General features: G+C 40.2%; 3 protein-coding genes across 4 annotated transcripts; 1 reads left to right on the plus strand and 2 right to left on the minus strand.

Annotated features, from left to right (window-relative positions):
* The first annotated feature begins 1,002 nt into the window (after positions 1-1,002).
* LOC131013023 (EPIDERMAL PATTERNING FACTOR-like protein 9) lies at positions 1,003-1,924 on the plus strand. Its single transcript, XM_057941028.1, has 3 exons — positions 1,003-1,482; positions 1,546-1,589; positions 1,658-1,924. The coding sequence occupies exons 1-3, from the start codon at positions 1,413-1,415 to the stop codon at positions 1,814-1,816; spliced, it is 273 nt and encodes a 90-aa protein (XP_057797011.1). The 5' UTR covers positions 1,003-1,412; the 3' UTR covers positions 1,817-1,924.
* Positions 1,925-3,003: 1,079 nt separating this feature from the next.
* Positions 3,004-13,084, minus strand: LOC131013019 (uncharacterized). Of its 2 annotated transcripts, XM_057941020.1 has the most exons (6): positions 12,678-13,084; positions 12,545-12,595; positions 12,400-12,451; positions 11,531-11,589; positions 3,811-3,856; positions 3,004-3,455 (listed from the first exon to the last, which is right to left on the minus strand). In XM_057941020.1, exons 1-6 carry the CDS (start codon positions 12,768-12,770, stop codon positions 3,367-3,369), a joined length of 390 nt encoding a protein of 129 aa, XP_057797003.1. In that variant the 5' UTR covers positions 12,771-13,084; the 3' UTR covers positions 3,004-3,366. The 2 variants fall into 2 exon arrangements, with proteins under 2 accessions (XP_057797003.1, XP_057797004.1); XM_057941021.1 differs by lacking the exon at positions 12,545-12,595 and having other exon boundaries at positions 12,678-12,956.
* A 5,371-nt stretch (positions 13,085-18,455) lies between these two features.
* Positions 18,456-20,285, minus strand: LOC131013006 (probable inactive purple acid phosphatase 29). The gene is made up of 3 exons (XM_057941008.1): positions 19,846-20,285; positions 19,374-19,768; positions 18,456-19,073 (listed from the first exon to the last, which is right to left on the minus strand). Exons 1-3 carry the CDS (start codon positions 20,108-20,110, stop codon positions 18,606-18,608), a joined length of 1,128 nt encoding a protein of 375 aa, XP_057796991.1. The 5' UTR covers positions 20,111-20,285; the 3' UTR covers positions 18,456-18,605.
* Between the last annotated feature and the right edge of the window lie 4,802 nt (positions 20,286-25,087).

Raw genomic sequence — 25,087 nt, forward strand, 5'->3', positions numbered from 1 at the left:
ATTTATTTTTATTTTTGAGGGGGGAAAGATATTAGTATATTTATTTATTTAAATCATTCATTACAATATCTCTGAACCAAATAGGAAAATTTTCGTCCAAACATTGTCCCAAGAAATATGCTTTGCAAATCTAGGAAGATTGTATACATATATTTATTGGTGAGATTAATTAATGTCTTGTAGCTTTTTCAGAATATCAGTGGTGTGGTCTGGCAAGAACTCTTCATCCTCCTGCTAACAGAAAGGAGTCCGTGAAAATTTCAATCGGTGTAAAATACATAATTTAACATTTAAAGGTCTGTTTACTTTCATGGATATTTTTCTTCATTTTCCCACTATTTTCAGTTAGTGAAAATCTCGATCGGTGTATGATAGAAAATTTTCTTCGAGCAAGGTGAAATATTTTTTTGGACAGCTTCTTTTCATTTATTTTCTCTTCAATATTGGATAGTATTATCTTCAGGCAGTAGTGTAAAAATATTTTCCAACATTTTTCAATATTTTCATCTTTAATAAATATATAACAAAAAAAATATACTAATATTTTTCTTATCTATCTACTTTCCAGTCCCATTACAAATGTCTCATTATTTTTGGACACGGAGATTAAGAAATATATAAAAAGTAGATAAAGTGAGTTGATGAAAATTGTTTAAATATTAGATATAGAGAAAGAATATATTGACAAAAAAGAAATGAGACATTTGTAATTGTACATCCCATTATGGAAAATGAGACATGAAACCAAGTAAGTATTTTCCAATGATAATTTGACGGGACACCCTAATGAATAATTCACCATATAATTGCATGCTTATCTCTTCGTACGAAGGTCTGGTTTTGTGGGTCCCAACGACCTAAAAATAAGGTGGGCTTGCTTGAAAGGTAGCTGCTTCTACCATGTTCAAGATTATCACGCTTCACACATACTCCATCATTGAAGCATCAACAAAGTGTGATCATATCTAGCTAGTCTACCATCAGAAAAAAAACAAATCTTATACCACATGCACGAGTAGAAAACAAATAAATAAACAAAATACTAAAACTTATTCCAGTCAAAATGAATAATTTCGGAACATCCCTTGATTCATTTATGAAAGCTATCAATCAGCCCCCTGCAATGAGGCCAAGAAAAAAAATGAAAAAAATAAATGAATAAAAAAGTTGGATGATAGTGAAGAAGATTTTGTAGGCGCATGAGCAATTTGGTATTTGAAATATAGTTAATGTTTTTGTCAGCTGAGTTGGGGACCTCATTTTGTTTTTGCAGGACTGCATAGTATAGCCAGTCTATCTCCTTATGGTCAGTATTCATCCATTGCACAACCCCATTTTTCGCCTTTCATCCCACTCTCCTCCTATCTATCTATATCTTTAATTTCCCCTTTGGGCATTTTACCACTACGGATATGAAGCATTTGCATTTGCTCCTCCTCGCCTTGCTATGCCTATGTGCACCACCACCACTCCTTATCCAAGGTCCAACGCAACTCCCTCTCATTTTTATCATCACATAGAATAACATTTTTGGCAATGCTGCAGGGTCCAGAGCTCAAATGGGACATGCTATTACTATTGCATCACAAGTAAGCTTTTATCAAAATTTTCAATAACATTGTCCGATGTATTTATTCTTGAGTTGTGGAAAATGCAGGATAACCCTAGAAGATTGCTGATTGGCTCGGTAGCACCAACGTGCACCTACAACGAGTGCAGAGGGTGCCGGTTTAAGTGCAGAGCCGAGCAAGTTCCCGTGGAAGGCAACGATCCTATAAACAGCGCTTATCACTACAAATGTGTCTGTCACAGATAGTATTTTTGCATCTTGATGAGTTTTTGTCCACATGTAGGAGCATCAGCCTTTCCTTATGTTTCTCACACTATATTATTACCACTAAAAAATATAGATTCATTTTGTCCAGAGTTCTAATGTCTTGTGCTATTTTAATGCTTCTATGCTTGTCCTATTTGGTTGTATTAGTTTTTGCTGCATGGGCGAGAATGTATCAAAATCTTATAAGTATTTTAGAAATCTGATTAATACTTAATTCAATTTCTGTGCTCTGCTAACATAATCTACTTGAAGAGAGTAATCTGGGATAGCTTATCCATTTCAAAATTGAGGTAATGAGAGGCGGGAAATAAAAGGTAAAATGCCAAAAACCCTTGTTCCAGCATGAGACAAACAGTTGACAGCATCACATGAAAATGGTTGTGAAAAACACAACATATTATAAAAGAAACTGTTCCTTTAGCCCTAGTGCAAATAGTTTCACCAGGAAAGCAACAGAATTTGAGCCTTAAAATCACTAAATTCACATCTTAAATATACGAATGGGTCCTTTGGTTGTATCTCCTTGACATCAATAGAACGCCTTATATCGGTTGATCAGGTGCAACATCACTTTCGACTGAGGAACCCTAGAATGTGTAATCCATGGTGATAATGGTGGATGGGAATGGTGAAAAAGGAATCATAAACAAGTGCAAGTGGCACATGGAAGTGGTCCCATTGTAGAGCACATGGGCAATCCTGTTTATTATTCACTAAATGGCAGAGCACAATTCATTACGAGAGAAGATATGAGTAAGCAAGAGGTCCCATATTCCCAGTGTACAAGCCTATATCTATATGACACACATGCTGATTTGTACTCTGAAAAAGTTGTACCTTTCCACTTCTATTGAGAAGCTTCTGGCATCAACTTTATGGCTACTTCTACAAGCATGCATAAAGCCATTGTACCTTTTCACAGCCTGCTTCCTACCTCTTTCTGCAATTAATCTCACATTCCCAAAAAGCACTTGTGGCAGAAGATGCTTGTAGAAACTACTGAAACTAATGATTCTTTAAGAGGAAAATTACCTTGCAGGAGAAGGGATGACTTTGCAGATAAAAAGGTGTGGAGATCAACAATACAATGAAAACATGCGCACTCAAATTTAGGGGATTGCACATGCTCCTCAAATACATTAGTACATTACTGCTCACATTATTACTTCTAGCAACTGTATTTCCTTCAATGAATATATGACATCCAAAATTTACAATACCAGCTCATGTTCTCAGATCGGCCTATATGAGCCGACAAATGTTTGCATATAGAAGATACATCAGCTTGCTACTATTTTACAAGTATAAGATACATTTTGAATGCCATTGCAGGAATTACAAATGACACTGCACACCGGTTGGTAGTTGATGTGATGCATATGATCCCCAAAACTAGCCAAGCTATAATCAAAGGCATGCGGCCAGATTTCATATTAGCAATCCTCTGCCCTAGCAAACCCAAACTGTTCTCCCACCAACAAGAACCAGTAATAAAGACGAAAGAGTCCACAAATAGTAGCTTCCAGATTCTACGATGATGAAGATGGAGGTGGTGGCGTGGACAAAAAAGCGTGATAAGTTGAAGATGCAAGTTGAGCCAGAGCTGGAATTGAACCACCTACACAAAATCAAGTCAATTTGGAAAGATATGATGAGATTCGTTGGGGTTGCATAGTTTCCATGTAACAACTTCTTGAATATCTTACTAACAGACCCCCACCACAACTATTTACATGATAATATGTAGACCAGAATATCAAAGCCAGCTTAAAATCTCATAATTTATTACCGTAGCTGCTTGAGAAAACATTTGCAAAGCATGCAATAATGCTTCAGCGTATATAAATGGCTACTTAAGTTGCTGAGCCCAATTTTGCAGACGCTAATTGTCTAAGCGTATGAGATTTATAAGTCAAAATTTACAATGTGTTTAGCTAATAGACATAAGCAGTTCACTTCGGCAGCCATCTCACCTGCTAGCCCACCACATCCTGATGAGAAAATAATGACAGGTGGGGTCTGCATTGATAGAGATCGAGCAGTTGATAGAGATCGAGCCCGAGTTCCGTGGAGGGTCTATACTCGCGGGAAGAGGGCTGTGGCCCAGTACTAAATTATTATTTCATAATAGTTTTGGTTATTTCCTTATTATGATTATTTCCTTTTACTGTTCTTTTAATTATTTGGGCCAGCCCGCTGTGCATGGGCTTAGGGTTAGTATTTATAGGAGTTTTCTGCATCATTCTAGGTATTGAGAATTATTATTGTGTTTGGGACGGCTTGCCGTAGGCCTCAATTGAGGAGAGATATTACAGCACATACTTTTCTTCTTGAGTTCTGCCTTAACTCTATCAATTTGGTCCGACCTGCCGGATCGAAAGATGACGATGACGAGAGACCAACGCATGGAGCAGATAGAGAAGGCAATGGAGGAACTTCGCGTTGCCCAGTCTGCAGCGGCGGCGAAGCAAGCAGCGTCAGATTCTAAACTTGACGCCATTCTCGCCCAGTTGAAATCCTCTGATCACTTTGATCGGGGCCCCGATCCCCCGCTGTCGGAGTCAGAAAGTTCCCCCACTCCGATGTTGCAGAAGATGGAGATGCCCAGTTTCGACGGATCTGATGCTCGTGCATGGCTTGCACGTGCAGAGCAGTATTTCTTGGTGCACCAGACACCTGCGGCGAAGAAGGTGGAGTTCGCCGTGATAGCCTTGTCAGGGTCATCGATGTCTTGGTATCAATTGCTGATCAGGAGAATACCTAATCCCGATTGGGTAACTTTTCGCCAGGAGTTGTTGATTCGATATGGCGATGAGTCCGCAATTAACGGCTATGAAGCCTTGCTTGCAGTAAAGCAAACAGGTTCTCTCGAGGAATATATCGCCGCTTTTGAGAATAGGGTTTCACAAATTCCTGATTTCTCGGATGCGCATTATTTGGGATTTTTCTTGGGTGGGTTGAAGAAGCATCTACGAGCCCAGATTCAAGATAGTGTAATTTTCAGCTATTCAGCCGCTTTACAGGCTGCTCGAAAGATAGACCATGCGACATCGCCAGCCCCACCGTCGAATACTACAAGGTCTGTCCCCACGATGAACTACTCGACACGGCCATCTTACACGCGCCCGAGCCATTCGGCGTCACAAGGTTCCATACCTCAGGCAAGCACATTGCCTACGTATTCCCAAGGCTCATCAGCTCCGCGGAGTTCTAGGAACTTTCGACAGGTCTCCAACGACGAATTTAGGAAACACATGGCAGCAGGAACGTGTTTCCGTTGTGGAGGAAAGTTTGGTCCTATGCACCGTTGCCCTCCTAAAACATTACAGGTGCTGATCGGTGATGAGGATGATGAGCAAAGTGACGAGCTGCAACAACCCCAGGGGGTGAGTTTGGAGGAAAAGGAACTGGAGGAGGCAGCAGAGCTACAGCAGCTCCAATTATCAGAACTAACGTCGTTTGGTTTTGACGGACCTCAGACCATGAAACTGTTCGGTAGAGTAGGAGACACAAGGCTATTACTGATGGTTGACAGTGGAGCGAGCCACTGTTTTGTGTCCGAAAAGGTGGCCCGAAAGCTAAATTGGCAAATTGAACCCACAACTTCTTTTTCGGTGGTATTGGGTGATGGCTCTCGAGTTCGCACTGGAGGAATATGTAAGGATGTTCCACTCACACTGGATACTGAGACATTTTATATCTCTTGCTATGTTTTTCCTATTTGCAGTGTGGATATGATATTGGGTGTGTCGTGGCTGGCTACCCTAGGAGAGGTGAAAGCAAATTGGAGAAATCTTACCATGGAATTTTCGTTGAATGGGCGTTTACAATGCCTGCGTGGAGATCCCTCACTCACTCGCAAGGCCTGTTCCATTCACGAGCTCTGTTCAGGTGAGCAAGGAGATGAGTGTTGGGCGTTGAGGTCTTTGGATGGGGGTGCGACGTTGGAGCGATTCGGGGTTTCTGAGTCCCTTTCGCCATCTGCTAAGAACGAACTGGAGGCTGTCTTGGCAGCCTTTCCGTCTGTGAGTGCGCCCTCAGCAAGTCTTCCTCCAGCAAGGGAGTGTGATCACCGAATTGTGCTTCAACCAGGAGCTGGACCTGTCTCTGTGCGTCCCTACCGATACAATCATTTGCAAAAAGATGAGATGGAGAAGTTGGTGGCCGAGATGATTGCAGCAGGGATTATACAGCCGAGCAACAGTCCGTATTCCAGTCCTGTGCTGTTGGTTCGCAAGAAGGATGGATCATGGCGTTTCTGCGTTGATTATCGTGAGTTGAATAAGATAACAGTACCAGACAAATATCCAATACCAGTAATCCAGGAATTATTAGACGAGTTACATGGAGCAGCATGGTTCAGCAAATTGGACCTTCGAGCTGGGTATCATCAGATTCGAGTGGCTCGAGCCGACGTACCCAAAACCGCCTTTCGAACTCACTCAGGACATTATGAGTTCTTGGTCATGCCCTTTGGTTTGACAAATGCTCCAGCTACGTTTCAGAGTTTGATGAATGACATTTTTCGACCATTTCTACGCAGATTCGTGTTGGTATTCTTTGATGATATCCTGGTTTATAGCCATTCCTGGCCGGAACATTTAGAGCATCTTCGGCAGACATTTCAAGTTCTCCATAACCAGTCATTGGTCATCAATCCCAAGAAATGCCTGCTTGGACGGCAAGAGGTGGAGTATTTGGGCCACCTCGTCTCGAGCCAAGGAGTGCAAATGGACCCAACAAAGATATCAGCTGTTTTACAGTGGCCGATTCCAAAATCTGCCCGGGGATTGAGGGGTTTTTTAGGTCTCACAGGATATTATCGGCGATTCATTCGAGATTATGGAAAAATTGCGGCTCCCCTCACTGCACTACTGAAGAAGGAGGCAATGCGACCTTGGGTGTGGTCGACCGATGCCGAGCTAGCTTTTCAGAATCTCAAACAAGCTCTGACCATGGCACCAGTTTTGCGTATGCCGGATTTCTCAAAGGAATTTGTTGTGGAATGTGATGCGTCAGGGAGAGGTATAGGTGCCGTGCTTATGCAAGAGCAGCAACCTATAGCTTATTATAGTAAGGGTCTCTCTCCTCGATTGTTGTCCAAGTCGGCCTACGAGAAGGAATTAATGGCACTCGTTTTAGCTGTGCAGCATTGGAGACCGTATCTATTAGGTCGCCGATTTTTAGTCCGGTCTGATCAAAGAAGTCTACGACACTTACTCACACAGCCTTTGACAACTCCAGCTCAGCAGAATTGGGCTGCTAAGTTACTGGGATTTGATTTTTCTGTGGTGTATAAGGCGGGTGATCTTAATAGAGCAGCGGATGCATTGTCGCGCCGGGATGAGGAGGGAGAATTAGCTGCGGTCTCTCTTCCTCAGTGGGTAGACTGGACTGCCGTACAACGAGAAGTGAGAGCAGATTCACGCTTGTCTCAGATTGCTACAACATTAGAGGCGGGTCAGGCAAGTACTAAACACTACACCTTGGTCCATGGTTTGCTATTTTATAAAGGGCGGCTGGTCATTCCACCGCAATCTGATTGGATTCCTAGACTTCTCGTGGAGTTTCATTCGACTCCAACAGGCGGCCATTCAGGTGCTTTCCGTACTTATCGCCGTTTAGCTTCCAATGTTTATTGGCCGGGCATGATGAAAAGAGTGACACAGTTTGTGGCCGAGTGTGAAGTGTGCCAGCGGAATAAGTACGAAGCAAAGTCACCAGCAGGATTGTTGGCCCCTCTGCCTATACCTTCGGCTGTTTGGGAGGATATTAGCCTTGATTTTGTGTCAGGATTGCCTCGTTCTGGAGGGGTTGATTGCGTGTTGGTAGTAGTGGACCGGTTTTCCAAATATGGTCATTTCCTAGCCTTGCGCCATCCATTCACAGCTAGGACAGTGGCTGAAGTATTCACTCGAGAAGTGGTGCGATTACATGGCATTCCTAGTTCTATTGTATCAGACCGTGACCCCATATTCTTGAGTTCTTTTTGGCGTGAGCTATTTCAGTTGGCCGGTACTAAACTGAAGATGAGCTCGGCGTATCATCCGGAAACCGATGGTCAAACCGAAGTGCTCAACCGTTGTTTGGAGACGTATCTTCGTTGCTTTTCCTCTGAAAGACCAAAACAGTGGGGAAAATGGTTGTCATGGGCCGAATATTGTTACAATACAGGATATCACACTGCAGCAGGTACCACGCCGTTTGAGGTTGTTTATGGTCGGCCCCCACCTACCTTGATGCGTTTTTTACCGGGGGAGGTTCGAGTTCAGGCCTTGGCGGACTCATTACGTTCTCGTGACGTCATATTGGATCAATTACGGTTCCATCTTGAGCGAGCACAGCAACGTATGGTTCGAGAAGCAAACAAGCACCGCCGGGATGTTGAGTTACAGGTGGGCGACTTCGTTTATCTAAAATTTCGACCGTATCGACAAACAACCTTGTTCAAGGCTGGTAATCCCAAGTTGGCGCCTCGTTTCTTCGGGCCTTTTGAAGTTGAAGCCCGCGTGGGTGCAGTGGCTTATCGTTTGAAGCTGCCAGCGACTTGTAGAGTTCACCCGGTATTCCACATTTCGCTGCTTAAGAAGGCCATTGGGCAGGTACAAGCCGAACCGACGCTACCTGAAGATTTGTTATCTGTTGACCCTCCTTACTTACCGGAGGCAGTGCTACAACGTCGAACGACAGTACGAGAGGGCCAGTCGATTGAGCAAGTATTGATCAAGTGGAATGGATTACATGATGATGAAGCGACTTGGATGGACATTGCGGACATACGTGGTCAGTTTCCTTACTTCAGCCTTGAGGACAAGGCTGTTTCAGTGGGAGAGGCAGTTGATAGAGATCGAGCAGTTGATAGAGATCGAGCCCGAGTTCCGTGGAGGGTCTATACTCGCGGGAAGAGGGCTGTGGCCCAGTACTAAATTATTATTTCATAATAGTTTTGGTTATTTCCTTATTATGATTATTTCCTTTTACTGTTCTTTTAATTATTTGGGCCAGCCCGCTGTGCATGGGCTTAGGGTTAGTATTTATAGGAGTTTTCTGCATCATTCTAGGTATTGAGAATTATTATTGTGTTTGGGACGGCTTGCCGTAGGCCTCAATTGAGGAGAGATATTACAGCACATACTTTTCTTCTTGAGTTCTGCCTTAACTCTATCATGCATTGAGAAAGATGATTTTAGATTAATTCAACAATGGAAAAGCAGAAAGAAAATAGCATCAGGGAAAAAGATTATTAGACAAACATCTTGATAAGTAACACAAAATCAAAATGAACAAATGAGGGCTGGTGATTTTGTAACAGTATAAATGCTATAGAATTCAATAACCATAACCCACAGCGTGCTGCAGACACATATTGAACACTAATCTGTTTTCACTAAAAAATAAAAAGTGTGTTTCTGTCCATATTTGACACTCATTTTCGCATACTCATTCCTCAATTAGTTCCTCCTTCTGGTCCCATTTCAATGTAAAATCGAAGAGAAGATAAACTACTAGCATTCAATATAAATGTTCTAGGCCTTCATCTACTGTAGGCTTGTAGCAACCTTTAAAAATGTTGCAGAATATGGATAATGAGATGCATCTTCATTCTTCTGTGTGACTACATTCTATGTGCTTTATTAATAACCTAGACTTTAACCTCCAACAATGTCAACAAGTGAAGCAAACCCATTTTTGGATGTTCATCCAACATATGGCAAGCTATAAATAATAAGGTGCTTGATTGAGAAATTTGAAGAATTGGAAATTTAGGAATTACAAGAACTGTAGAAATATCATATGTTCATGTGATAGAGTGAAGGCAGAGAACGATGAAGAAAATAGAATAAGTCAATAAACAGTACTCTCCTCCAAAGAGGCCAAGGCAAAACACCAATGTCAATAATAAGATAAAGATAATCCCCTAATAACATAAAGAAGAATATCTATAAAGACTAACAAACCCTAATCCTAGGCCCATACAGAACAGGCGTTAATCACTGACTCAATAATAATTAACTAACTTCAAATTATCAAATAATTAATACTGGGCTACGGCATGATTCCCACTAAGAAAACCCTCCAAGGCCATGCTCTATCACAACGTATGAGATCGATCACAAAAACGTCCCAACGTAAGGATAATTGTAGAAAAGAGCATGTTAGTGTCCAATTTCGGCATCCGAAAGATGATATGTTTCACAGGAGGGCACACGTAGCACATTTGACGTGGGGACAAAATATGGCATGGAATATAAATCAAACTTAAAGGAAAAAACTAAAATCAGAAACCCCAATTTTATAAAAACCCGAAAATCCCCAACGGATCCAAGGAAAACTACACCATTTTCCGGGCAATAACTGTCATTTTTTTCTTTGTTTCCTTCTCTCACTCTCACTTTCATCCAAAGGAGCATCGTTTTCCCTGTCTTACGCCGCTGTAGGCAGGGCTATTACCCCAGTTTCCGGGAAAAAAGAATACAATTAATTTCTATAAGGGGAAAAAAATAAGTGGGGCGAACGGTGAACGAGGAGGGGGTGTAGTGGAGCTGGGGAGAAGGGTGGTGGTGAGCGTGTAGAACTCGGTGAACGACATCCCCGCAGTTCTACACGGTGAACGACATCCCCGCAGTTTTCTTTTGGCCGAAGAGGGTGGATTTCGACATCTTTGAAGATGATGGAGATTTCTTCAAACAAGCAGCCTCGTTCTTTACTCCAGCTTGTTTATGTTTTTTTTTTTTTTTTTTTTTTAAGTTTCAAATTGAGTAATTATCCATGTCAGAATGTATTTCCACGTGAATATGCCACGTGAGCACTCTAGCGAGACACCATCTTTTGTGTGCCGCAAATTATATTTGGCACACAAACGCAATTTTTTTTATAAAACGTTTGGAACTTTTTTGCAATTTACTTACGTGAGAACATTTTTCATGATCGAGCCCATAAGTTGGGACAAAATCTTATATTCTTAATTTGAATCATACTCTACGTCATGTTTTGTCTCCATGTCAAATATCACATGCACGTTGGCGAGACACATCATCTTTTGGGTGCTGAAAATTATTTTTGGAACACGAACATGATTTTTTTTTAAATGTTTGGTACTTTTTTGCAATTATCATGACATTGGGAGAAAATCTGATATTTACCCTGATATAAATTAGTATTTCTTTTTAGAATTAGAAAGAGAACTTTGAGTAAAGATGTAAAATCATGGTTGGAAAGTTGTTGGAGAAATATTCATGCAAGTAGGAACTAACATTTGTTTTAAAAATGTGGGGGACAATTTTAGTTGTAAATATCAAATCATGTTTAGAATGTGAGATGTAGAACTGTATACTAGTTCTCTAAACATACTGGTCCAGTGGTCCACGAGCAGCAAGTTATAAAATGTATTTCAAAATTTGTAAAAAAGAAGCTCCCAAGTTAGGATATCAAGCATTACCACGCCCCTTCCCAGACCTAGTCACCCAGGCCAGCAGATCCCACTACCTCAATAAAAGCTATGTTAAGGGTCTATTGCCTAGCATAGATTACCACACTATTTTCAGTTAGGATGCCATCACTAAATCTAAAATGTAACGGGACCTGAAAATCCACTCAGCACAAAATAATATATAGAAAACAGAAGAAAAGGAGAAACAAGGATTAAAACAGAGGTATGGTTTCTAGCCTTTAAGAAATACAAACCGAACTTACACCAATGAAGAAATGCAACCACATAGGCCCTCTAATCCACCTCCTAACAATTGGCATAGCTGCAGCAGCAAGAAAGAAAGTGAGCCAATGAGAGTGAGTTTTTCTACATCAGCTCGATTGAATTTTATTTTGAGCACAGATTTTTTCGGTAAAAAAAGAAAACAGAATTCAAGTACCCCTTCCCAGCAGAACATAATTTCACAGCAAATTGCTAAATTCATCGATTCTAATAGTGAATCAGATTAAAGGGATGGTGTTCCACAACAAATCAAGGAATGGACGGCGAGGTTCCGCATAATATTTTTAGATAAAAATAACTAGTTTTAATTGACATCCTTTCAAGCATATCAATATAGGGACTAGGATAAAGGATATTTCATACACTTAAGCTGAAAATACATTGAAATTTCAATCCTTACACAAAATGAAATCACAGATATGTGAATGACAATGTGTAGCAAAGGACCTAAGGGCTACAGAACCTGACATTTCTTTGTTACTGTCATTAACAACTAACAGCAGAAATCACGGCCATGTCGCATGTAGCACAACATTCATCTATCCAACCTTATAGGTACAATCCAAAGTACTAAAAAGTTAATTGATGGGAGGTTGTAAACAAGTCTCTTCGAGAATAGAAAAATAAAAACCAAGTGACAAGTAGTGAAGGGCGCGATTTGGAGCTAGGAGATGCATCACTGAACATCGAGATAATAACAAACGTGATGACTGATTACAAACATAACACTACCTACGCCAAAGAAAGCAACAATAGGAATTACATTGAACAGGATCCATGTGCACCATTCAAAATTTCTGCCAACCGAATTGTCACTAAATCTACCCAAGAAAAGGGATGATAAACTTACTGCGGTTAAAGCCGTAGAAAGCGCCGGCTGTCCCGCCAACCGCCGATCCTATCTAAATTCACGAGAAAAAACACAAAAAATAAAAATCATGGGGAGAGAAAAGAAACACAAAACTCACAAAATAGATGAAGATCATAATTTGCACCATAGAGAAACTGTCCCTAACGATTGGCGGAACAGTCCACTTGCAGGTTTCCTGAAATTGTAGCAAAAGAATCAGGGAACAAAAAAAAAACGAACTGCGATAGGAAAAAGTAAAGTAAATTTTTGCGTCGTACCATCTCCTTAGTAAGAGGGCCGGCGCAATGCGGGCACCGTAGGAATCGATAATCAGCTTTTCCGCCACTGCGATTAGGATTTAGCTCCGCCATCACTGCAGCTCAATTTCTGATTGCAGTGTATAATACAAAAGCCTAAAAAAAAAACATACAGAAATTGTACGTATATTCACCACAACTGCACGAATTTGGCGTAGGGTTTTGACTAGGTTAGTTGTTTTGGGGTTTTGGGGTTTGGTTGAAGACGAATAAGTTTAGCAAAGGAATAATGATTGTATTTTTTTTTTTTTTTGAAACCGGAATAATGATTGTATTAAGAAATTGATTTTTTTTTTTTTGGTAAAGTATTAAGAAATTGAATTTATATCATGTTTGGTACACAAAACTCAAAAGAAATTAAATGTGTTGTTTTCCTCTATCCCACCGCACGCTCTATATTTAGGGATGTCAATCGGGCCAATCCACCGAATTTTCGGGCTAACCCTATCGGGTTTCGGGTTAGTCGGGTGCGGGCTAATCGGGTTGGAGATTTTTTCGGGTTGTAAATCTGGATTCTAACTTTTTTTACTCTATCCCACCGCACTAGAATTAATCTGGATTCTAACTTTTTTGGTACCTCTGGTACCTGCCTTTTATTAATACTAACTTTTTTCTGATTAAAAAAAAAATAGAATCAATCTGAATTATTACTGAATAATTGGTGGATTTGCCATGCACGTCTCATTGACAGAAAAAAAAAAAAATCAGTATCACTTTAAAATGAGATACTAATAATTAATTTCTAACTAATGAGATACTAATAATCAATTTCTACAAAAAAATCCGTAATTAATTTCACTTTTTTTTAATGAGATTGCACACACACACACACATATATATTCTAACTAATTAATTTCTCTTTTTTTAATGAGGCTACATATATATATATATATATATATATATATATATATATATATATATAAGCAAATACCATAGATCTAAACATAGCAGAAGTTGTAACAAGATGCATCAGTCACAATTCCGTCAGCCCACCGGGCCAGCCCATCGGGTTTTCGGGCTAGCCCTATCGGGTTCCGGGTTAGTCGGGTGCGGGCTAATTTGGCTGGAGGTTTTTTCGGGTTTCGATTTTTCAACCCTAACCCTCTAATTTTGTCGGGTTATTCGGGTCGGCCCACGGATTTCGGGCTGCATTGACATCCCTATCTATATTCCATTATTTGCGCCTCTTTATTAATTTAATTATTTTAATGTATTATTATAAAATAGATAAATTTATTCTTATATTAAGAACTTTAATTAATACTTTATCATTATTATAATGCCCTAATTTTGCAAACGATCAACTTAAATAATTATCTTATATGGGTATGTTCTCTTTGGTTGTAAATTTATCATGGAAAAATGAAGGATAAACAAAATTTTACCATTTAAATCCTTTTCTTTTTTTCCACATTTCCTAGTTGACCATTACTCATTCCTCATGTACACTACAAATGAGAGATAATATTATCACACCATTTTTGGAGGGATAATATTATCCTTCCTTTGTAGTGTAAATGGGGAATGAATAAGGGTCAAGTAGGAAATGTGAAAAAAGAAAAGAAGGATTTAAATGGTGAAATTTTGTTTATCCCTCATTTTCCGATGATAAATTTACAACAAAAAAGAACGCACCCTATATAAAAAAAAGTACAGACCCTTATTAAATGGGTGGTAGCAATTACAAAATTAAATAAATCACATCATATTGAAATTGATTCAAAAAATAAAAAATAAAAAAAAATCGATAGTGAGACACAGAATGCAGGGGCGTAGCCAGCCTGCCCGCCCCCAAATTTTGAAATAAAAAATTAAAATTATATATATATTATTTATATTTTAATATATATAGAAATATCAGAAATGATATGCTGAGCGATAAGTTTAAGCAATTCTTGTGAGCCACGTCAAATTTTTATTCTAATTTTCCTTTCTTTTCATCTTTTCTTTCTCCTCATCGTTGCTCTAGGTTTCACTATTCTCTTCAATCCTTCTCTATGTTCCACAAAAACACATTGCTACTCCGGAAAATCGGAGATTCAAGCCATCCCATTCCTTTTTAATTTTTGTTTCTAATTTTATTTTGCTCCCTTTTCTTTTTTATGGCGGCTTTCAAATCTTATTTGTAGTCATCTTTTTATTTCCCATTTTCTTTTGACGTCGCTACGAATTTGTTACTGCTCTTTTTCTCAAATTGAAATTATGATGTCTGTTTCTACTCTCTTTCGCTCGCTCTCAAGATTTGATTTTTCATTCTTGCTTGCTAATTTCTCTGAAATTGATTTTCCCCAACATAGGTGCATGCTTGCTACTCATCCTAGGTCGAAAAGTGTTTTGCAATCATAATTAATTTAGCTTATGTAATTTACAATTACAATTCATAACTAAGGACGTGGTTATCAATTAGTTGTACAAATTTCGATGTGATTTTCAATTCAATATCACTCTCTTTCGGTCTCTTTGTGATGATAGTTTCTATTTCGATGCCTCAACAACAATGAAAAAAAATTAAGGTGAGCGCACGGATGCGGAAAACAAAATCAGTAATTTTCGGTTGAGAAAAATTACAATTATGTGGAAAATAACTCTTCAATAGAGAAAAAGAACAAGAATAGCGAGCAATGAGTTTTCAATCAGTAATGTTCTTGGAGAGATGAATTGACAGTAAATTCTTGGAGAGGAAAACAAATAGACACATCAACGGTGGCCGCCAAGTTTTCAACCGTAGCAGTGTTTTTTGTCGGATATTATTGTTTGAGAAGTGTAGCGCAGGAGAGAGAAGATTAAAGAACAAGAAGATTAGAACGGAGAAAGGAAAGATGAGAAATAAAGAAAGTCAGAAAAAAAAAATAGTCTGATGTGGAGCGAGCGCTCATAAGTCGCTTAAACTTATCGCTCAGCACATCATTTCTAATATATATATATAGGGTTGAGTTCAACAGAGAATTATCTTTTTATTCATCATGAACAAATCTATATATTTTACGAACAGATCAACATAACTAATGAACAAACGTATTTAGTAAAAATATAGAAAAACTCGCCACCAGCAGGATTCGAACCCGGGGCAAATTGCTGTTCATGCGGTACATTGATCTGTTCATTAAAATTATAGATCTGTTCGTTTTTATTTTACGAATTCTCTATTCTCCACAATATTTAGCTTCTCTGTTGAACCCTTCTATATATATATATATATATATATATATATAGGGGAGAGTTTAATGGAGACCACTCCCCTATATAGAGAATGAAGACCAAATCTGGTTCCTTGATCTAACTTAATCTAATGGTGGTAATTTAATTGATTAATTTTATTAATTTTCATTTATTTTATAATCAAAAGGTTAAGCATGTCATTTTCTATTTAACCCTAATCTCACTCTCTCTCTCTCTCATTCACGCTCTCTCTCTATCTCTCTCTCTCAATCTCTGCTGCTCCGCCGCCTCCCCATCTCTGCTGCTCCGCCGCCTCCCCTGCTCCGCCGCCTCCCCATCTCTACTGCTCCGCCGCCTCCATCTCTGCTGATCCGCCGCCTCCCCATCTCTGCTGCTCCGCCGCCTCCCCATCTCTCCTACTGCTCAGCGGCGGCAGCAACGACCGCAAATCCGCCCAGCCGCCGCCTCCCTTTTTCAGATCTTACATCGTCGTCGCCGCCCTTGCTCCTCCGGTGAGGACGCCGCCTATCGCCCTTGTTCATCGATTTTTTCCATGTGTTCATCGATATTTTTGTACTGTGTTCGTAGAAAAATATAATGAACATGATAATGTTCATTGTCATGTTTGTAGTGTGTTTGTAGAAAAAAATAAATGTTCATCGATTTTTTTGTATTGTGTTCGTTGAAAAATAAATGAACATGATAATGTTCGTAGAAAAACAAATGAACATACTAATGTTCATCAATATGTTCATAGGAAAACAAATGAACATACTAATGTTCACCTATTATGTTCGTTGACGGATCAGGTCCCAGAATTGGAAGAGAGTAATTTTCGGGATTTGTTCAACCAGATGCCATAATTCGTGGATTTGAGTGGACGTTTTTGCCCTTTTTGGATTAAATAAATGTAATTAACCATTATTTAATTACATGAAAAATCAAATCAGGAAATAATCTGGATCATTGATTGGATTGAGATGAATGGCCTTGATTTGGTCTTCATTCTCTATATAAGAAATGATCTCCATTGAATGCGACCCTATATATATATATATATATATTAAAAGAAAAAACGAAATTAAAACTCTTCTAATTGAAAAAAACTCCTAATTGGGTCGTCTGGAGATGTAGAAACGTGAGCAAATTCAAAGACAAAGGATGGGACATACACAAAGTGGTTATGGAGATTAAGGTGAGGATGTGGAGCTGGCGTAAGATTTTCGGGTTTCTTGACTTAGATTCGAACTTAGAGGGATGGTTAGCAGGTGCTTCATCTTTTGTGACTCTGTAATGAACTCTTGGTACTGCTGGTACCCATGGTTTTGTTTATAAATTCCTTTTTTCTGATAAAAAAAAAATTGAAAAAAACTCCTGGTCGAAACCTTTGGGTGCACTGCTGTCCTTTGAATTAGTGTCGCCTCGCGCCACCACACTGGTCCACCAGTTGTCGCTCGCACCACCACAGCCGGGCTGCCGGCCGCTGCTCCCGTCTCGCGCCATCACTGGTTAGTTTCTTTGAAAGTGTGAATTTGTGATGGGTATTGCAAATTTGGCAGACTGATATTGCAAATTGTAAAATGAAATGGGTGGAGAATTGGGCATTGTGAAATGGGTATTATGAATGGGTGAAATTGGTTGCGAATGGCAAATGTGATTCTTGGTGGAGAATTGAGTTTTTTAATTCAAAATTGGGATGTGTTTCTTGCCTTTTTATTTTGTCAAAAATGATTTGTAAAATCGTATGCAGGACGAGTGGATGAATGACAGTTTGATGAGTTCAAAATTTTTGTAGGCCACTAACTTAGAGTGTTTTGCAAAATTAGGCCACAAATTTTTCGGGTTTGCAAATTTGAGACATTTATTATTAATTTCGGCGTAAGTAAGCCACATTTGGGCCCGATCGGGCTATTTATTCTTAAGTTATTACTATTATATTTGTATTTTAGTAAAAAAAATATCTAAAATGTATTGAATAGCCTAAAAGAAAATTCTACCGCCTCGAACCCTTATAGAAGTTCAGCCCACTCCTAAAAAAAATTCCTGGCTCCGCCACTGATAGAGCGGAACATCAAAGTTGGGACGGAATAAAGAATTCCAAGTGCATTTTTAAAGGGTTAATTATAGTTTTTCAGTTTGAACTTTCAACATCTTTTAGTTTATAGTTGTAATTATGCCTTAATTTTTTTATTTAATATAAACTTTGAGATATCGTTTAATTATAACTTGATTAAATGTTTTTTATTCCAAAATTTTGATGAGGACCATAAACAAAAAGCGAATTTTAAAAATATTCAAATTCAAATAATAAAAATAAAAAATTTCAAATAACAACATTTCCTATTTTATATCGCAATTTACAGCTCGCAATTACTCTTGAATGTGAATACACATTTTTATGCAATAATTTACAACTCAAAATCCTCTTGATTGTGATTTAACTTTTTATTTAAATTGAAATTTTTTATATTATATTTAAGATTCGAAATAATTTTAATGTTATTAGAAAAGAACAATTGTGCACTACTACGGTACACTCTAGTCTAGTAGGCTTATTTACAGTAACAAATAGTATATGTGTATGTAGATCCAATTAATACCTTGGTTAACTAAATTTTTTTCAAAGTATGACACACCTGACACACCAAAGATTCCATGCAAGTGAGGTATATCCCATGTTTGAATTACTATAATAAATAAGTGAAAAAGTTGAACCTACAAAGAGTGTAATCAATCTGTTTGCTTAGTGGTGGAGCTCTTGCTCCACAGCACCTGAGCATCGATGACACTAAGCTTCTTATCGTCGAGACGTTTCCAAGTCTTGATAGCCTTAAGTGTTCCCCACGATCCTTTCTGTGTTTTCTCAAGGGAAGCTAACACTACTCTCGCCCTGCGAGACCATCCAGCCTTCCCATACGCATGATATCCGAACCCCCCCGCGTAGCACAGATGTATGCCCCTCAACTCGCCGCAGAAGTCGTTGAGGTGATCGTGCCCTGTAAAAACTGCCTTCACGTCCCCTGCTGCCACCATCGTCGTGAAAAATCCAGAGTTCACCGTCGCAGAGCTGATGCCTTCCTGCTTCACACCGCTCGAGTTTGTCGAGTCGAAGCTTGCATACTCGGGCAACGGAATATGGAAGTAGGCAAGCCCAGGGGCAGCACCCTTTTGTGCCTCTGGCTTGCTGCTGTATATTTTCTGTATCGGAACCAAATTTTCAAATTACGTCTACTTTGAATAGATGATATAGGATTTGAAGAATCAGATAACTCATAATTAATCTATGCATCAAATTAAATCGTAAATCAACTTATAGTATCATCTATCTATTCGCGCGCTCAAAATAAATGTTATCTTATAGGAAGGGTTTACTAGGTGTGATAGCATATATAGCCTATAGGATTCGAAGTATTAAATGATAATAGAAAAACTTGTGTGCAGTGAATCCACCCATAAATTCTATCACTTCAATCCTATCACAAACCAGAGCTTTGGTACCTGCAGTCTCGAAGAAGTGTGCTGAAACCAAAGCTGCTGAGAGGGCTTGATCCAGCCATAGCCAGGAATGGAGGGGACGGTAGAGTAATCGCCGCTGTCGAGGAAGTAGAGATTCAGAAGCGATTTGTTCTCTATTCTAGAACCTTCTACTCCACGAACCTCCAGATTGTAGTTCCCGAATCCATCCACGACGTGAGGTCCGGCGGGGTTCAGCTGCGACAGCGTGTTTTTCATCCCCACAATATGCGTCATCACGCCTTCCCTCGACAGAGTCGACTCCTGGTCATGATTCCCCAGCACCGCCGCCCACGGGATGCCGGCCGACACCGCAGGCCCAAACGCACTGTTCATCGACTTCACCGCGTCGCTCGCGTCGAATCCGTATATATTATCCCCTGCAACCAACACCTAATTTTACTTCAATTTCAGCAAATTTCGCGGGAAAATAAAAAAGCAGCAAGAGTTAACTGACCGGTGAAGACGATGAAATTCGGCCTCTCGGCGAGGATCATGCGGCGGATGAAGGCGGTGGTGTTGAGATCGGAGCAGCTGGCGACCTGGCGGGGGAGCACGTCCTCGCAGGGGGTACTCTTGCCGTCGCCGAAGTGCATATCCGCCACCTGGAGAATCTTGAACTCGCCTCGCTTGCCGCCGAACCTCAGCTGCCGCCCGACTGCTGCGGCGCCGCTGCTCATAAAAGCCACCACCACCAGTAACAACAGCGCTAGGGCTCTCATTCTATTCGGCTGCGCCACTACAATGAAGGAGGGAAGGGAATAAGAGCGAGAATTTGTGGAAGAAGTTGTAATTTGTGGAAGAAGTAGTGAGTATATATACGAGGGTAGGCACGCAATTGATGTTTCCCAACTGCCCAGTTGCCCGTGACATTATTGTGCATGACTTTGTGAAATTGTAGTAGTTTTCACAGAATTTGTCGCCTTTTTATTTATTTCTGAATATTTACCCCATGATAAGGAAGGGATGATTGGTGGGGTCCATTTATCTTATCAACCTTTATCGAAGGCTACGTCATAAATATAGACTTATATTATTTTATTTAAATAATTATGCTAAAAATATAGATCAGGCAAAGTGAGGGAAAATATATAGATTGAATGAAAATTTAAAAGGATCAAAATTTAAAATACCCACCTTCATAACTTATCTATCAAAAATACCCACTTTCACAAAACACATATCAACCATACCCAACTCATTATTAATGCCAAAACTACCCCTCAACAAATCCTCTACCAATCCATCATTAAACCATTTCATGTTCAAATTATCATAATTAAAACATAATCAGGCCCAACATGCTTCCGTACAACTTCGAAATAATTCAAATCATAAATCAACAGTATACCTTTTGTCGACGGGTCACCTTCCGGAGCTTTAATCGCGTTTTACGGACTTCTTGCCTCCTCGGCCTTCGTCCAACCACACACTCGCAAGTGATGGTTGCAACCTTCTCCCTTCACTGTGTTCCGGCTTTCGCCGAATGGTCACCTTCAGGAATCAGTTTCCCTCCTTCACTGTGTCTCGACACCAAATATATTTGTTGAAAAATGAAAAGAAAATATTTTTACTAAACCGGAATAGTTGGACAAAACTAAGTGTTTATAGAGGAATTATATAATAATTAATTTTATTTCATAAAAACTCCCCAAGGGAGGAGACTAACTTGTTTTAGCTACTCATAGTAGCCAATACTTGTGTACATAAAAATAAAAAGGAACTAAAACTAAAACGAAAAAACTTTGAAAACTAAAATTTTAAAAATACAAAGATAATTCTAGAGAGAGGAAGTGGTGTGTGAAAATGTTGTGATTTTCGAATGATCTTCTTCTCTCCAGCACTTGGGTTTATATAGAGGTTTGATCCCCTCTATAATTGCTTGGTTGTTGGCCTCGGATTCCATCCTCGTGGCCAGCTTGCTTGAATATGACATCCACCTTCTTTTGTCGGCCTTGATTGCCGACACTTGTTAGTGGCATCACATGGTGCTGGACCCTTGCTTTATCGTCTTGTGATAATGCTGGTAGGGGCCGGCTGCTTTTCTCTCCACTTACTTTTGTCCTGGAACGTTTGGTGAGTGGTCCTCCTGTTCTTCGACCCACTTTTGTCGTTTCTTTTGTGGGTGCGATCCTTGCTGTGAATCACATGATTCACTTAGCTTTGTCGGCCACCTTCCTTTTTTGGTGCCCGAGGTGTCCTTCCCTTTGGAGTCTGATGCTTATCATGTTCATCAGACCGGAACCTCCTTTTATCCGGCTTTGGAAAGAATCCTTTGCCGAATTCTGGCTCCTTCTGCGATGAGCATTGATCGCAGACTTTCTCGATCCAATGGCCCAGATGAGCCATATTGCAAAACTTGCGACGAGTCTCCTGGCTCCCCGCAATCTTGTTCTCCCACAACATTAGCCGTTTCTTCTCGAAAGATTGTTCGGCAAAAGGAGTTGTTGTTCCTGTCATGGTATTGACTAGGAACGTTCCCAGATCCGAGCTTTGGTAGAACTTGAATCTGGACTTCATTTTGTCCATCTCTGTGAGACAGACCCATAGACCCCATGCTCGTCTAGTGGAGATTTGATCCTCTGTGAATGTTGAGACGATTGCGGCCTGGAAGTCGGGAACTTTGATCCGGTTAAGGGCTCCCGTATCAGGTCTCCGAAGCTTGATGAAGTGAAAAGCTTCACGGATTCCTTTTCCGACTGGCTCTGGCGCTGCACTGAAACAGTACAATTCCAGAACATCTCCCCTTTTGAGGGACTCGTTGTTCTCCCATGTGTCGAACACCGTTTTCTGGATCCATTTTGGTAGACCCTTGATTTCGGTGAAGGCTGGGGCGGTGGTATAAACTGAGGCCAAAGCCCCAAACTCATACCATTCCTTGACATTGTTTGGATTGGCTCCTGGAGTCGTCCAAACCCTTGGATATTTTCCGGCAACATCAACCCGGCAATTTCCCGGATTAATACCCTTCCTTGTGAGAAGCTTCTCCCACCTGTCCTGGTACATCTGCCAAGAAGGAGAAATTTCAATAAAGTCAGTGTCAATCTTAACTTGGCCTGTCATGGGCCTAAGATTGATCTCTTCCTCTTTTACCCCAGAGGTGGAGGGTTGACATGTTGATTCAGGGTGTGACCCCTTAACAACATCTTTTCCTCGAGAGTCTGGCTGTGAAACCATTGTCTCAGGACTTGTGCTAGGGGTACTTGAATCCCCTGCTACAGGTAGTCCGCCCTATACGGAAAGCATTGCTTTAGCCCGATTTTCACGGACAGCGCGCAAGAGCGGCTTGTTGGTTGCTTCCTGAAGATTGAACATCTTCATGAAGCAGACATCGATTTGGCTAGATACTTTGGCTTCGTCAGCCGCTTGTATCTTTCCTGCCTGTTTGGTATGCAGCACACACTTGTGCCACTCTTGTTGTAGCAGCTCTAAACTTTCAAAGAGCTGCCCCTGTATTGCCTCGATGGCCTCCACTTCAGGGAGCTCCATCCCTTGTAAGGAAATCTGCAAGAACATTCTGATCAGATTTCAAAACGACAATATCATAATCATAATATTGGCATTCTGCTTGCCATCTAATCAATCTAGCCTTTTCAGGTTTAGATTCAATCTTTTTAGTTAAGAAAGCTTTAACGTTAGTGTTATCTACTTTCAAAACAAATTTTTTAGCAAGTAAGAATAGCGGCCATTTTTTGAACGCCTTCCTGACTGCAAAAAACTCTTTCTCGTTTATGTGCCATCGTACAGCCTCGTCGTTGGAGAAAAGACCGCTACAGTATCTGCAAGGTTCTTCTCCATAAGGGGTGATCTTTGTGAGCACAGCTGCCCACCATGAATCACTCGCGTCGGTGTAGAGGACCAAGTCATCCTCGTCTTGTGGTATTGAAAGTTTTGGGAGATTTTTGCAAATCTCTTTCAACTTCTTCATACCCTCTCGATGTTCCTCCTTCCATATGAATGGAACATCTTTCTTCAGTAAAGGACTGAAGATTTTCCGGTGCTCTGCAAGATTTTTGATAAACATTCCTGCAAAGTTAACAACTCCGAGAAAGCTTTGGAGCTGCTTCTTTTCTTTAAGATCCTCTGGGAATCCCTGGACTTTTTCCACAATATGATCTTGCAGAATTATCCCAGATTCATCGATCTCGATCCCCAGAAACTCCATCTTCTGGGTAGCTATGACTGCCTTCTTTTCTGACAGCACTAGTCCTTCTTGTTGACAAACATCCGCAAAGATCTCCAGATGCTTGACATGTTCATGAATGTTTTTTGATGCAATAAGGATGTCATCAATGTAAACAAACATAAACGAAGAATAATCTTTGAAGAGATTATCCATCTTCCTTTGGAATATCTGAGGCGCGTTGGCTAACCCCATTGGCATGACATTCCAGACATAATGTCCCTGTGGAGTTGAGAAGGCTGTGAACTTCTTACTCCCTTCCTCCATGCGAATCTGGTAGAATCCTGATTTGCAATCAAATTTTGAGAATACCCTTGCACTTCTGATGCAGTTGATAAGGTGTTCTCTGCTTGGGATGAAATATCCGTCAAACTCAAGAATATCATTAATTCCTTTGTAATTAATGACCAATCTTGGTTTTCCTCGCTTGATCTCCCCATGATTTCTCACCAGAAATCCAGGACTGCTGTAGGGTGATCTTCCTTCTTCGATCAACTTTAAATCAAGGTGTTCCTTGATTATACTCATCATATCCTGTTGATCTTGAGGGTTCATCAGGATAGGTCTGAACCTTACGAACTCATGCTCCTTTCCAGTTTTAACTTTCAAGGTTGCTCTAAGCTGGTTCTTGTCCCACCATGCCAAAGGATCCTCGTGGTAATACTTCTGGATTCTCCTTTTGACGTCAGCAATGGACACCTGTTCTTCTTCCTTGATATCTTTGTGTGATATCAATGATACTTTGAGGATTTGAGTTTCTTCCTCAGAGAGATCTGGGAATCCCTCAGTTATGCATTTAAGCAAAACCTCACCGAATCTCCTTTGATCCTTCATTTGGGGTCTCCGGAGTCTGCCATCATCACCACGCTTGCTGCGAAATTTGATTGGCATCAAACAATGAAAGGCTCCATTGAGCCTTTGCACAATGATTTTGTGATCACAATTGGTTGTGAACACTAGCCTCCTGGCTTCATTGTCTTGTATGTACCGCTTGAAGCTTTGCAGAAAATTATTTCCGAATAATATATCTGCTCCGGTATCATGGAAATAAATTGGTGGAGTCTTGACCTTGTACCAAGGTGTCTGTCCTGCTCCGCCGATCAATATTTCCGTTTGTTTCACTCCCTTTGATAGAAGCAAAATCGTTTTGGAGAAATCCCTTCCTGCAATTCGAGGTAGATCTTCTTCCACTTCTACTGGAAAGACTCCTCGTTTAGCTGTACATATTCCTGCTCCTGAATCCACATAAGCAGCAAAATATTCTGCTTTGAATTCTTCATATAACATCCCTACAGAGATGTATATCGAGAATGGACTGGTCATTGGATCAATACTCTTTGGCGTCCAATGGTGATCTCCATTCCTCCTGATTTCCATGACCATGGTTTATATTTGTCAAGGAAATCTCGTCCTAGGATCAGGACATCTGCTTCTTGTCCGGCTTGGCCTTCGGTTTGGATTTCAAAACCTCCAACCTCCAGAGTTCCGATGTATCGGTTGTCTCCTGTATTTGCCA

Source organism: Salvia miltiorrhiza, chromosome 2, assembly GCF_028751815.1.
Source record: "Salvia miltiorrhiza cultivar Shanhuang (shh) chromosome 2, IMPLAD_Smil_shh, whole genome shotgun sequence".
NCBI classification, from domain to species: domain Eukaryota; kingdom Viridiplantae; phylum Streptophyta; class Magnoliopsida; order Lamiales; family Lamiaceae; genus Salvia; species Salvia miltiorrhiza.

Coding starts and splice junctions, on each gene's coding strand:
- LOC131013006 (XM_057941008.1), bottom strand. CDS start 20,110: ATGAGAGCCCTAGCGCTGTTGTTACTGGTGGTGGTGGCTTTTATGAGC. Junction 19,769..19,845: donor GAATTTCATCGTCTTCACCG/GTCAGTTAACTC, acceptor TGTTGGTTGCAG/GGGATAATATATACGGATTC. Junction 19,074..19,373: donor ACACTTCTTCGAGACTGCAG/GTACCAAAGCTC, acceptor GTTCCGATACAG/AAAATATACAGCAGCAAGCC.
- LOC131013019 (XM_057941020.1), bottom strand. CDS start 12,770: ATGGCGGAGCTAAATCCTAATCGCAGTGGCGGAAAAGCTGATTATCGA. Junction 12,596..12,677: donor GCCCTCTTACTAAGGAGATG/GTACGACGCAAA, acceptor CTACAATTTCAG/GAAACCTGCAAGTGGACTGT. Junction 11,590..12,399: donor TTTCTACGGCTTTAACCGCA/GTAAGTTTATCA, acceptor TTGCTGCTGCAG/CTATGCCAATTGTTAGGAGG.
- LOC131013023 (XM_057941028.1), top strand. CDS start 1,413: ATGAAGCATTTGCATTTGCTCCTCCTCGCCTTGCTATGCCTATGTGCA. Junction 1,483..1,545: donor ACCACCACTCCTTATCCAAG/GTCCAACGCAAC, acceptor GCAATGCTGCAG/GGTCCAGAGCTCAAATGGGA. Junction 1,590..1,657: donor CTATTACTATTGCATCACAA/GTAAGCTTTTAT, acceptor TGGAAAATGCAG/GATAACCCTAGAAGATTGCT.